Source organism: Corylus avellana, chromosome ca2 (genome assembly GCF_901000735.1).
Source record: "Corylus avellana chromosome ca2, CavTom2PMs-1.0".
NCBI classification, from domain to species: domain Eukaryota; kingdom Viridiplantae; phylum Streptophyta; class Magnoliopsida; order Fagales; family Betulaceae; genus Corylus; species Corylus avellana.
Genome location: NC_081542.1, coordinates 49,949,569 through 49,962,506, shown reverse-complemented (window position 1 = coordinate 49,962,506; position 12,938 = coordinate 49,949,569). Strand labels below are relative to the sequence as shown.

At 37.6% G+C, this 12,938-nt stretch overlaps 1 protein-coding gene across 1 annotated transcript; it reads right to left on the bottom strand.

Moving 5' to 3' along the window:
* Nucleotides 1–1,618: 1,618 nt before the first annotated feature.
* LOC132170182 (calcium-transporting ATPase 8, plasma membrane-type-like) lies at nt 1,619–4,351 on the bottom strand. The gene is made up of 2 exons (XM_059581074.1): nt 4,280–4,351; nt 1,619–3,829 (listed from the first exon to the last, which is right to left on the bottom strand). The coding sequence occupies exons 1-2, from the start codon at nt 4,349–4,351 to the stop codon at nt 1,619–1,621; spliced, it is 2,283 nt and encodes a 760-aa protein (XP_059437057.1).
* Nucleotides 4,352–12,938: the final 8,587 nt, after the last annotated feature.

Here is a 12,938-nt window from a genome sequence, read left to right as displayed (position 1 = left end):
TGTGCAACAAATATCAAGTTTCTTCAAAAGAGACAAATGAAATAATGAAGAACATAAAAAGATGTTGATTCAAACAAAGAAATATAGAAATAATTATTAGCTCTATATTAGCTTCAATGAACCGCTCATTCTTTCTACTCTTTTTGAAGTCATCTCAACAATAGTTATGAGCAAAGCCGAGATATGTAATATGAGATAAGCAAAGAATCGAATCTCTATTTTGTAAAGGCGTTGAGCGGTGGATCCAACACAATGCCGGTAGAGCCAACTCATGCCTTGATCTTAAATTGATATATGTTAGAGGGTGATTTTGACTTTTCAAATGGTAAAATTGAGCAGTTGTTTGAGGATTCATTTTTGTTTTTGTGTTAAGATATGATATTGAAGCAAAACATTTTTATGTGAAGTACTCATGGCTTTGGTGAGTTTAAATTTTGAATATTTCTCTAATTTTGTATTCATTTATGAGCATACATTCTTATTACTAGAGATGTGTTTGGTTGCTGAGAAACATTGGGAAAATAAAATTTCTAAGCTTTGTAGACAATGATCAGAAAAACTGGTAAGGAATTTGAATATTGCCTTTTGCATTTGTGCTGTTTCTTATAGCTGGTAATTGTACATCCTTGTGCAAGTTTTATTATGATTAATATTCACATCAATTTCAAAAAATTTACAATTGTTTTGCCTAGTTTTAATAATAATAATAAAAAAAAAAATCATCATTTGTTAATATATATTAAGGGTTGTTCAATTTGAAAAAGAAAAATTGAAAAAGAAAATCAGTAGAAATTAAGAGCAAAGTTACTAAAATGTAGGATTATAAGTTTGCGGCGCCTTTATAAGTTTCACCTCTAATAACAAAACTTCTTGCTAGCATTGAAAATAATTTTAAAAGGGTCGGCTATTTAATTATGAGGTCGAAGCTTCTCGCGGCAATAAATCTTTTATATATATATATATATATATGCTATCGTGAGCCGAACAAAATCAGCATGCTCTCCATCTAATGTGAAATGGAGATATGTTATTTTATAGTCTAAATTAAATTTATAGTATTTAACGATATATTTGTTTAAGTTGTCACATTACTTAAAAATTTTTAAATGATGTGACATCATATATACCATCAGTTACTATAAAATTTAATCTGAACCATAAAGTAGTTTGTCTCCTGATCACTTTATTTCACTTGAAGTAGAGTCTGTCAGCTTTACTTCTTACGTTTCCTTGCGATTTCAATTTTCTCTATCTCGATCTAAGTCTGAATAAGTTATTAAATCACACGAAATATTGTATATAAGGGCTTATACATGGAGTATTAGACAATGCACCACAATGGTATAACCTAAAAGTACAAGCTAGAATTAGAAGAAAAAAAAAAAAAAAAAGTACAAGCAGCTAGTAGTATGATATATAGTACAATACCCAACAGTACAACAAATTGCTGGGACTAATTGGCGTTCATTTAACTGGCATACTAAGATGGGACAGGAGTGGAATTGCTACTTTTGAATGGCAGCTCAACATTAGAAGTACTAGAATCTGAGGGAGCTGAGGTTGTCATGTCAATGGTTCCTATATGTGAGCCAAATGGTCCACTAAACCAATCCATGAATCATTCTGATGTCCATTTTGTAGCCCAATCGGTTGCCAATAAACTCATCCCAATTATAAGACAGACGAGCCACTCCACCCAATTCAAATTTCCATTGCCTATAAGGATATGTGCAATCTCAATAAAAGCCACCTGGAGCACTAGAATAACACACACAGCCACCCAAATCCAGGGGTTACTATGAATGCCCCTGAACACATTCTTCTTCTCCAGCTCCCTAGCGTTGACTATGTTAAATACTTGGCAGAGAACAAAGCTATTAAAGATAATGGTTTCACTAACCTTCTTGCTGATGCCCAGGATAGTCTGCCCTTTAGATTGGAGGAACACCGAGATGGCAGTCTGATATAGAGCTTGGCTGACAAGGTTTCTCCACATAGCCTTGGTGATCAGTGGTTCGGTTTGTCTCAGTGGCAGCTTCTTCATCAATTTATCTGTTGGCGGCTCAGTCATTAATGCAAGGCCACCTAGAAAAGTGGAAACAAAGTTTGCCCATGGCAATTGGATTATCGAAATTGGAGAATATGCAAAAGATATGGTTGTGATGGTGGGTATCAACAGCCCTGCAATAGTCATGCTAAGCTGAAATTGGATATACTTGCGTATATTTTCATATGTACATCTCCCGCACCTTACAATGGTGACCAAGAAACTGAAGTTACCATCCCTGATGATGATTTCAGAACTTTCTCTGGCCATTTCGCTGCTATAACTCTCCATCACAAGTCCCACGTCAGCTTCTTTCAGTGCAGGAATCTCGTTTGTTTTGCCTCCAACCATTGCTACTCTCTTGCCTTTTTTCTTCAAACACTGCACCAGAAGGAGCTTATCAAATGGGGTACAACTTTCCATCAAGGTGATATTATTTACCTTACTCATCCTCTCTTCGTCGCTGTAATTTCGAAAATTTTCACCTTCAAGCACCAATCCATCTGACTCCAGAGCTATGGCTTCCAACCCCGACTCTTTATCTTCTGAAACCAGTATGATGTTAACCCCAGCTGTTTTCAAACCTTCTATTGCTTTGCTTGTCTCTTTAGAGTCCTTGCCAACTGCCGGTTGGTTTAGTGTTAGCCAAGCAGATTTGTCAATGCAGATAGTTGAGACCGAGCCCATGGTGAGCCAAGCCAAAGGTTTTTGATCCGCAAAGGCCTTTTCAGACAGCATCTTCTTCTGCCAATAGTCAATACCGCACGAGATTACATAAGGCATTCCTCCCTTTACTCCAAGCAGCGACATACTAAGTGTGGCTATTAAAGTATTGAACCTCCCATTTGAATTCACAAAAAGTCCGTTGATTGCATCCACTATATGAATTGGTTTCCCCTTGAGCTGTGGGAGCTTAGATTTAACATCTTCATCTCCAAGCTTCAAGCGGAGGAACAACACAAAAAGGATGAGGATAGGGATTAAAAGGCCAACAACATGTAATATGTTATTCACTTTATCAAGTTCCGCTGGTAATGGGGTCATGCCGGGGGTTTGGGTAACCTGAGTCATCAACTGACCAAATGTTGTATCTGTGCCCACTGATGTAACCAACATGCCACCAGTTCCACCAGTCACCTTTGCACCATAGAACAAAAATGGCTTATTGGCATCAATGGTAGACCCATCATCCAATTCCAGTTTTAAGGATTCACCAAATGTGAAGAACAAACCATCAGCAGGGACCAGACGACCCCTCTCGAGGGGAACAATGTCACCTACTAAAACATCGGAGCTGGAAACTTCCTTTTCGTGTCCCCCTCTCTTGACTATAACCACCCTTCGAGGCATTTCCGGTGGTTGTTGCTTTCCTGACATTTTCTGTACCACAATCACAATGATAACAGAAATTGTGATGAAACCGTAGAGTAAACCATCGGTCATGCCGTTGATACCAAAGAAAATTGACAATCCTGCAGCCAAGAATAGAAGCCCAACGGTGCAATCATTGCAAGCTTTTAGGATACGTATAAAGAAGCCCGGTGTAGGAGCAAGTGTTAGGGATAATGTGCTGGCTTGGCGCCGACAATATAGATGTTCCTCATCGAGCCCGTTCTCTAAATCAGTATCCAAAGCCTCAGCAACTCCTTGGACACCTCTCTCCGCTAAAATCCTGGGAATTATGTGGGCTTGTTGGAATTTTGCATTATTGGAATCCAAATTTATGGAAACATGAGCTAATATTGCTGAAGTGATTTCCACGCTTGGCACTGTTTGTGGGTTCTGAAATTTAGAAAAAGAAAACCAAGTGTTATTTTCCAGCAAAAGGAACACTCATGATAAGAAATGGGGTTCAAATCCTACTATCGACTCAAAAGAGTTAAGCTAGCTAGATGCTTCTTGAAATCCTTCTTTTACTTCTCAAATGCAATCTCTTTTGTTTTGTTTTTTGTTTTTTTTTTTTATCTTTCTCATAAAAAGAAGTGTAAAAAGCAAACACAACCAACCCTAGGTCGCCGGCCTCTAAAAGGAAACTGTGTATTCAAAAGCCAGTAATTCCTAAAAGACATGGCAATGCCAAAAAGTTTATTTGAAATGATCTGCAGCCTCAGAAGAACCGGGAAAGGTGACTATGTTTAGAACGAGAGGAACCCTAGCCGGTTTCTTTGTGAATTGTGAGAACTCAAGCTATCATCCAGCACACAAATACAAGGGAGACGATAGAAAACTTACTCTTCCTGTTTCATCCAAGTTGACGATACATGATGAATCTCTGTCAAGATCCTCCTTAGCTTTATCTGCCATTGGTTGAGACTCAAGGTCTGTTACCTCTTGGACGGAGCTCGTGGTTGACATATGGACTGCCAAATTAAGTTGTGCAGCTTATATCAACTAGTTTGTTTAAAAGAGACAAATGAAAGATTGAATAACATGAAGACAATTGCAGAAAGAATTACCTGAAAAAAAGTGAACCCTTCTTATCTTTGCTCTTGTATCTTGTTACGTACGCTCACCATGCCTAATTAAGCTCGAGGCAGCCCTGGTAAAACAGAGCCACTTGTGGTAACTCCGAGTAATTTAGTTACGTATTCTCACCATTTGGCACTTGGCAAAGCCTTTTCTTTTCTTATGTTATTATTCATCACAATTTCCCAAAAAAATTAGCATCAATTAACTCTTTCTCTTTTCTTTTCTTAGCTAATGAGTCATGACCAACGAACCTGTCTTCGCTCCGATCGACTTCTTGTCATGTCTCTAGAACGTGGCTGTCTCAATCTTGGTCTTATTTTTTCCACGGTAGTCCCACATGCCGGGGATATCCACCGTGAAGGAACTAGAAGAATCCTAACCTTCTTGATGGGCAAGCTACATTTTATTTTATTTTATTGAGTTAAATGAGGCACATTTCAACACCGCCCAATCAACTCCACTGGAAAATGGATAAGTGATAGGCTGCTGTTGTTGATCATGGTGGAAGATTTTTCCATCTTTAGCAGGGCACACACAACTGTATTCACACTGGTGGAAGATTTTTGTTGTTGTTGATATTACTGATTGCTGACAGAGGAGTGCTTACGTGAAGCTGACCATACATCTGACGTCTCCCAAACACAAACGCTTTACGTACGCAACAATAATAGAGAATTAAAAAGCGATGATGTGCATGTTTTTCAATTTTTTCGACCACTTAGACAAACATGTCAATGTCTCGCTGACATGTTCTTTGGTTGAGTGATATTTATGAAGAAATATATTGAAAAATCAACTGTTTCTCCCAGGCTACTGCCTGCCATCCCCAGCATGTCTGAAGATCGTCCATGACGTGAGATGGAGTGTAATTATTGGAGCACTCATCTTGGCGATTGCAACATATTTTGAGTAGAAACGAGTGCATGAAATTGAATCCCACTTCTAGAAGCAGCCAAAAATGATGGTGCTAACTTGTAGCAGTCAAACGCGTACGGCTGGACAAATAAAGTTTTCAAATATATAGTGCGCTATAGAGTCAAAGCTGGTGATTACCCGAATCTCGTACGATGTAATGGATGCAGACATGCAGTCATAGACTCATAGCTCTTTCCTTAACTAACAAGCTAAAAAAAAAAAAATTAAGAAAACAAATAAAACCTCGATCATGGGTTCTACAACACACGTGAGAGAGGTCCCCATGCATTCGAATACGTCTTCAGACAAGCTATTAGAATAGGATATTGCAGATCAGCTCAATTGTCTTCCTTCATCTTCCTTAATTTGACAATTCACATTTTTAGAGCACCCATAATAGCCTCATTACTTTAACAATCAACTTTCACTATTTCATTTAAATATTATTTTTTAAATATTTGTTTATTCTTTCTCTAACTTTTATATTTTTGAATGTTTGTTAATGGTCTATTTTAAGAATATTTGTCTTATTCTAACGGTAATATTTTTAAAAATTTGTAATATTTCCTTCATTTTCTTAGTTTTAATTTCTATTGGAAAAAAATAATGTTTTTCATGATTGATTTTGGATTGTTAGTCACGTCAGCTTATTTCCACTCCCATATCAATTTTGAAAAGTTTTTTTTTTTTTTTGTTAAAAAAAAAAAGGTGGATTTTTTTGTCTTTACTATCATTCAGTAGTAATAATATTTAATGCAATTATATGGCATAATATATATACTTTGATTTCAATGAAAAGGGAGAGAGAAGAAAAGAGAAGGGAGAAAGGTTACAAAAAAACAAGAGAGAGAAACGAAAAGCAAAAAGGGAGAGAGAAATTATATTTGTTTAATCAATAGGTGAGTGAATGAATAGTAATTTTTAAATTTGGTAAGTACTATTCACTTTTTTTTTTTGGTTAAAGTAGTGAGGCTGAAAAGTGGACATTTAGACCATTTTAATTAAATTGTCTGGCCAAAAATAACCAAAAAAATAATTTTGGTGAGGCTACAAGGAGTGCTCTTACGTACTCTCACAATCCTACATGCCTTTCTCTTACAGGGTGTGTCTTGCATCAGCTGCTAATTAATATTGCTTTCTAGACTTGGAAAATTTTGCAGTTACACATTATGGCTGTGTTTGGCAAAGGAATGAGAAAAGAGAGTGGAACGGTACTATAGCAGATTTGATTGATATAAGAGAAAAAAGTAAGAATGTTTATATAAAAAAGTAAAAAAATTTGTTTTGTAGTGATTTTTTTTATTTAAATAGTAATAAAAAGTGATTGATGTGATATAAAAAGTAAGAATATTATAATTAATTTTGAGAAAAAAAAAATTTGAAATTGAGGTCTTGGTCCTATCGAGCCTCTTTGCAAACATATCCTATTGGAACTTTTCACTATTGAGAAAACGGCAATGGACCCTCGAGTACTGAGCTCACATTTCTTTCTCTTTTTTTATTTTTTATGGGCTAATGAGTCACCAACGAACCTGTCTTCGCTAGCTTCGATCAAACTTCTTGTCATGTCTCTAGAACGTGGCTGTCTCAATCTTGGTCTTATTTTTTCCACGGTAGTCCACATGCCGCATGCGATATCCACAGTGAAGGAATTAGAAGAATCCTAACCTTCTTGATGAGCAAGCTACATTTTATTTCATTTTATTTTATTTTATTTTATTGGGCTAATAAGACACATTTCAACACCGCCCAATCCACTCCCCTAGTCGTGGACTTGGAAGGATAAGTGATATGAATGGTTGTTGTTGATCATGGAAGATTTTTCCATCTTTAGCAGGGCACACACAACTGCATGTATTCAACAGAGGAGTGCATGCTTACGTGAAGCTGACCATACATCGATCTCGCAAACACAAACGCTTTACGTTATTACGTACGCGACAATAATAGAGAATTAAAAAGCGACGATGTGCATGTTTTTCAATTTTTTTGACCACTTAGACAAACATGTCGCAGACATGTTCTTTGGCTGAGTGATATTTATGAAGAAATATATTGAAAAATCAACTGTTTCTCGCAGGCTACTGTCTGCCATCCCCGGCCAGCATGTCTGAAGATCGTCCATGACGTGAGATGGAGTGTAATTACTGGAGTCATCTTGGCAATTGCAACATATTTTGAGTAGAAACGAGTGCATGAAATTGAATCCCACTTCTAGAAGCACCCAAAAATGATAGTGCCAACTGCCAACTTGTAGTTGTAGCAATCAAACGGACAGATAAAGTTTTCAAACACTGGTGATTATCCGAATCTCATATGATGTAATGGATGCAGTCATAGCTCTTTCCTTAATTAGCAAGGTAAAAAAAAACTAAGAAAAAAAATCACACCTCATGGGCTCCACAACACACGTGATCAGAAAGGTCCCCATGCATGCATTCGAATACGTCTTCAGACAAGATACAACTTAGATTAGGATATTTCAGATCAGCTCAATTGTATTTAAGTAGTTGAGATGTTATAAATATTAATTAAATGATTAAATTTATTTATTTTTATTAATTTAAATGTTTTTGAGATAAATAATAATTTAACCTATTATATCATAACTAAATGTTATAAGTTTGAATCATGACTTCATTTATTCACATCGTTTCAATTAAAATTTTCAAGTATGCATAATAATATGTTATTGTTCCTTTCTGCTTGGAAGCTGAATAGTGAGTGCATGCATCATTTAAAATCAGAAGTTAATAAGGAAGAAAAAAAGAAAAAAGAAAAATGAACAATCAGGAGTTGCGGATATTAATCGAAGATAAGTGGAGTACTTTAGCTTTGTTTCATCTCGACACTCAAGTATTTAGATAATTAAAGAATCTTCCTGCTAAGATAATGTTGTTTTGAGATTTCTTAGTAAGATTACGACTTATAGCCTATTTAAGACGGAAGTATATATACATACTCATTTACCATCTGAAACGATTTCAAGAAATTTATTTCTTTAATTTATGGTAAAGAGGGTGAATATTTAATTCTTGATTAATGAGAAATTGGGGATGTTTTTTTTTTTTTCTTCTAAATTTCTTCAAAAGGGGTGAGAGATCATTATTAATGCTGAGCATGGTATTTCTTGCAGTAGTATTATCTTTCTGGTCTTAACATTGTAAGTGTGCTTGGTGCTGGTGGGTGATATATATGGCTCTCATGTAATTTTCTATATATATATATATTGCCTAAGAGTAATTAATACTACTCTTCACACCCATATATTTTGGGTCAAAAGGAAAATATTTTCCGTTGACCACTATTTTACGTTGAAATAAACACCGTAAAATACGGAAATCATTTTCTGAAAACCATTTTACGTCGAAGTAAACGGAGCCTAAGAGTAATTAGGGAAAATACCCTAATTTCTTCCTACGTACAAAAATTACATTAATTATTTGAAAGGAAAGATGCTTTCTAATTTTCACCTAAGAGATTATATATATTATTTAAAAAGAAAGATACTTTCGAATTTTCTCTTAAGAGATTATTTATTTAAAAGAAACTGAACCAGTTGATAGCATGCACCTGCATGCATGCACATGCAAGAAACTGAACCAGTTGATAAAGCCTTGGTAGTGTATGCTACCATATATGCTGTGTATGCAAACACAACTAGAAGGAAACTATGTATTTAAAAAGCCAGTAAATAGACCTAAAAAGAAATGGAAATCCCAAAAGGGTTGTTTGACGTGATCAACCCCAAAATATTATTAAAAAGAAATGGAAAAAAATTGAGCCGGTTTCTTTGTCGGCTGTGAGAACTCATCTCTTAAGTGATTAATAGAAATCTTACTCCTCCTGTTTCATCGAAGCTGATGGAGGAAATGGATGATGAATCTCTGTCAAGATCAATAAGACTCTCCTTATCTTTATCCACTGTTAATATGAGATTTTGCTCAGTCGTTTTGGCTATTGGCTGAGACTCAAAGTTCTCTTCCTGGACGGAGCTTGTCGTTGACATATGGCCTGTCGGATTGGGTAGCATATATCAAGTTTATGAAAGAATGTCATATATAGAAGTTGATTCAAATAAAGAAATGCACAGAGAATTACCTGAAGATTGAGAAACTCTTGAGCTTCAATTCTCTTCGTGCTCTTTCGGCCTCTCATGCACGCACCAGTCCTATTTAAGGTATAAAAATCAGTACCACTTGAGGTAATTAACTTATTATCTAGAAAATAAAAAATTTCTTAGCCAGTAAAACTCACTAGCAGCTAATATAAGAGGTTCGAATATATATAACTCTTTTATATGATGATGATGTTTTTGTTAGGAAATTAATCCTATTTCCCAAGACCCTTGAGATGCGAAAAATAAGAAGAATGCGGAATAACAAAGATAAGCAATCACACACGACACAAAGATTTAAGTGGTTCGGCTTAACAAGCCTACATCCACTGGCGGAGACGACCCGGAGAAAATTCACTATCAAATTTTGGAGTATAAAAATAGTAGAGAGAAAATCACTCAGATCCCAAAGCCCCAATACACCCAAATCTCACTATCACACAAGAAAGATTATTCCTAAAATAGAATACAAAAGACAGATGTACAAACTCTTCTTTTGCTGGAACAGATGGCGGCTGATCTCTATTTTCTTCTCTCACTCTGCAGCACTCTTTTTTTCTTCTAATCACTTGTTTTTGGCTCTTCCAAAAACCACCAAGAAGAAAACACCCTTGCTGCCCTTGTATCTCCTTCTCTCTCTCTCTTTTTCTCCTCCCTTTGGTGCTTCACGTTTTTGGCACACACAAAGCTATTTGGCTTTGCACACATTAAAACCAAGCTGAAGCATGCCTTTTATAAGGCTCAAAGTCGGTCAAAGGAAATCCAAAAGCAAGGTGGACTAAAACCTTCTCCAAGTCAATCTCAAACTCCTACACCTAGGAGGACTTGGAGAAAGAGTCGGTGAAACAATACTCCTACTACAAAGCCAACTAGGAGAAGCCACCTCACGGGCCCACTAGCAAATAGATGGGTTCATGTCACCCTCAACAATCTCCACCTTGACTTGAATCCCATCAAGTCTAACAAAACGTGTCTCCTCCGGATGTCTCTGCCTCAGCCCCCAAGGGCAATCACACTCCACAAGTGTCCCTCAAGTCCAAGCGTCTCTTGAACTTGAGCATAGGACCTGATTTAGACATAACACCATGCCTCCCTATTTGTCCTGTCGACCATACAACTTTATCCGATGACTCTTTCTTCCTGTAGACCCATCTGCACCCTTTAGCCTTCTTTCCCTTGGGTAATTCTACCGATTCCCAAGCTTTACCACTCCGTAGTGACTCCACCTCTTTCGGCATACCATCCTGAATAGACAACGGATCTCCACTACTAGCTTTTAGAGCAAAAGAAACCATATCCTCAAAGTCATACCTCTTTGTTACTTTTCGATCATGTTTCTCTTTGCTTCTTGTTAAAGAATAAGACTTTTCCCGGTGCTGTAAGTCTTTTGAAGATTCTCTGTCATCACATTCATCCGTGAGTGAACACTGTTTATCAAGCTCCACCTCCACGAATTGTTTCTCTTTCTGCACTGTACTTTCAGAAAGATCATCTAAGTTAACAAACTCAGACTTCTTCGGTTCCTGCTCTGTAACTTCAGGTTCTGTACTTGACCCATCCTTGTACATAGCACACTCATTAAAAGTCACATTCCGACTTCTAATGATCTTCCGATTTTGATCATCCCAAAATCGATAACCAAAGGCCTTATCTCCATATCCAATGAAGAAACACTTACTAGATTTATCATCTAGTTTACTCATAGTATCAGACTCAACATGGACATACGAAGCACAACCAAAAACTTTCAGATGTGAAAGATTTACCTCTTTTCCACTTCAGACTTCTTCTGGTAGTCTATGGCTCAAGGGAACGGAAGACCCCCTATTTATCAAGTATGCAGCAGTGCTAACTGCATCAGCCCAGAAAGTCTTTGGTAACCCAGCATGCAATCTCATACTCCTGGCACGCTCATTGAGAGTCTTGTTCATGCACTCAGCCACGCCATTCTGCTGCGGCGTTCCCGGGATAGCTTTCTCCATTCTAATCCCATTCACTGCACAAAACTGTTTAAACCCCCTGTCTTCGTATTCTCCTCCATTGTTTGATCTCAAACGCTTGAGCTTCAAGCCCGTTTCAATCTCAACCATGGCCTTCCATTTCTTAAAAGTCTCAAATACATCAGATTTACTTTTCAAGAAATAAACCCATACCTTCCTGCTTGAGTCATCAATAAATGTGATGTAATACCGTGAGCCTCCAAGAGATGCCATTGGTACGGGACCCCACAAATCCGTGTGTACCAACTCCAGCTTTCCAAGCTTAGGTGCTTTGCCAACTTCTGCGAAACTCACCTTCTTCTGCTTCCCTAGGATGCAGCCTTCACACAAATCAGACTCAACTGACTTTAACCCCGGTAGTTTCCCTTTTGACATAAGTACCTTCATCTCTTTCCCGCTCATGTGCCCAAGCCTTAGGTGCCATAGTTTTGAGTCAGCAGTCGTATCTACAACAGCATCTGTATCCTTGCTGTTCGTGGTCATATAGAGAGTATTTGTTTTATGACCAGTAGCCAAAATCATGGCTCCCTTGCTGACCTTCCACTTTCCACCGTGGAAATAAATAGAATGCCCTTCCTCATCAAGCTGTCCCACTGAAATCAGATTCTTTTTCAGCTCCGGAACATGCCTGACCTTTTGCAGCTTCCATACCGAGTCACTATGAACTCTAATGCGAACATCGCCTAGGCCCACAACATCCAGCGCCGTTCCATCAGCCAAATACACCTTCCCGAAATCTCCAGCAACATAGTTCTCGAGAATTTCACGGATCGCTGTCGTATGAAAAGATACTCCTGAGTCTAAGACCCAAGAATCAAGGGGACTGTCAACAGAAAGAAGTAGGGCATCATATACTTCTTCTGTCACTACGTTTGCATAATCATTCTCAGTCTCCTTCCGCAGTTCCCTGCAATTCTTCTTGTAGTGGCCAGTCTTGCCACAGTTCCAACACTCAGGTTGTCGGTCGAATCTAAATTTGCTTCTCCCTTTTCTGGAATTTGATCTGCCTTGACCAGAGTTTCTATCTTGTCCTCTGCCCCGAGTCTCAAGGTTTAAAGCAGCACCAGAACAAGAGGCTTCACCTGCATCTTTTCTGCGAACCTCTTCACTGAGAATCAAATCCCTGACGTCTTCATAGCTTAGTTTACTCTTTCCTACAGAGTTACTCACAGCCATCCTCACTGCTTCCCAGCTATTTGGCAAAGATGCCAAGACGATCAACACGCGAACCTCATCATCAAAATTAATTTCTACCGAGGACAATTGATTTGTGATGGTGTTGAACTCATTGAGATGATATGCCACCGAAGCTCCTTCCGCCATCTTTAGGTTGAACAATTTCTTCATTAGATGCACCTTGTTGTTAGCCGACGGCTTCTCATACATGCTT

What these genes read in the sequence shown, in the direction of transcription:
- LOC132170182 (XM_059581074.1), bottom strand. Translation starts at nt 4,351, where the DNA reads ATGGCAGATAAAGCTAAGGAGGATCTTGACAGAGATTCATCATGTATC. An exon ending in ACTTGGATGAAACAGGAAGA is followed by an intron (nt 3,830 to 4,279) that starts GTAAGTTTTCTA and finishes TCTAAATTTCAG; the next exon opens with AACCCACAAACAGTGCCAAG.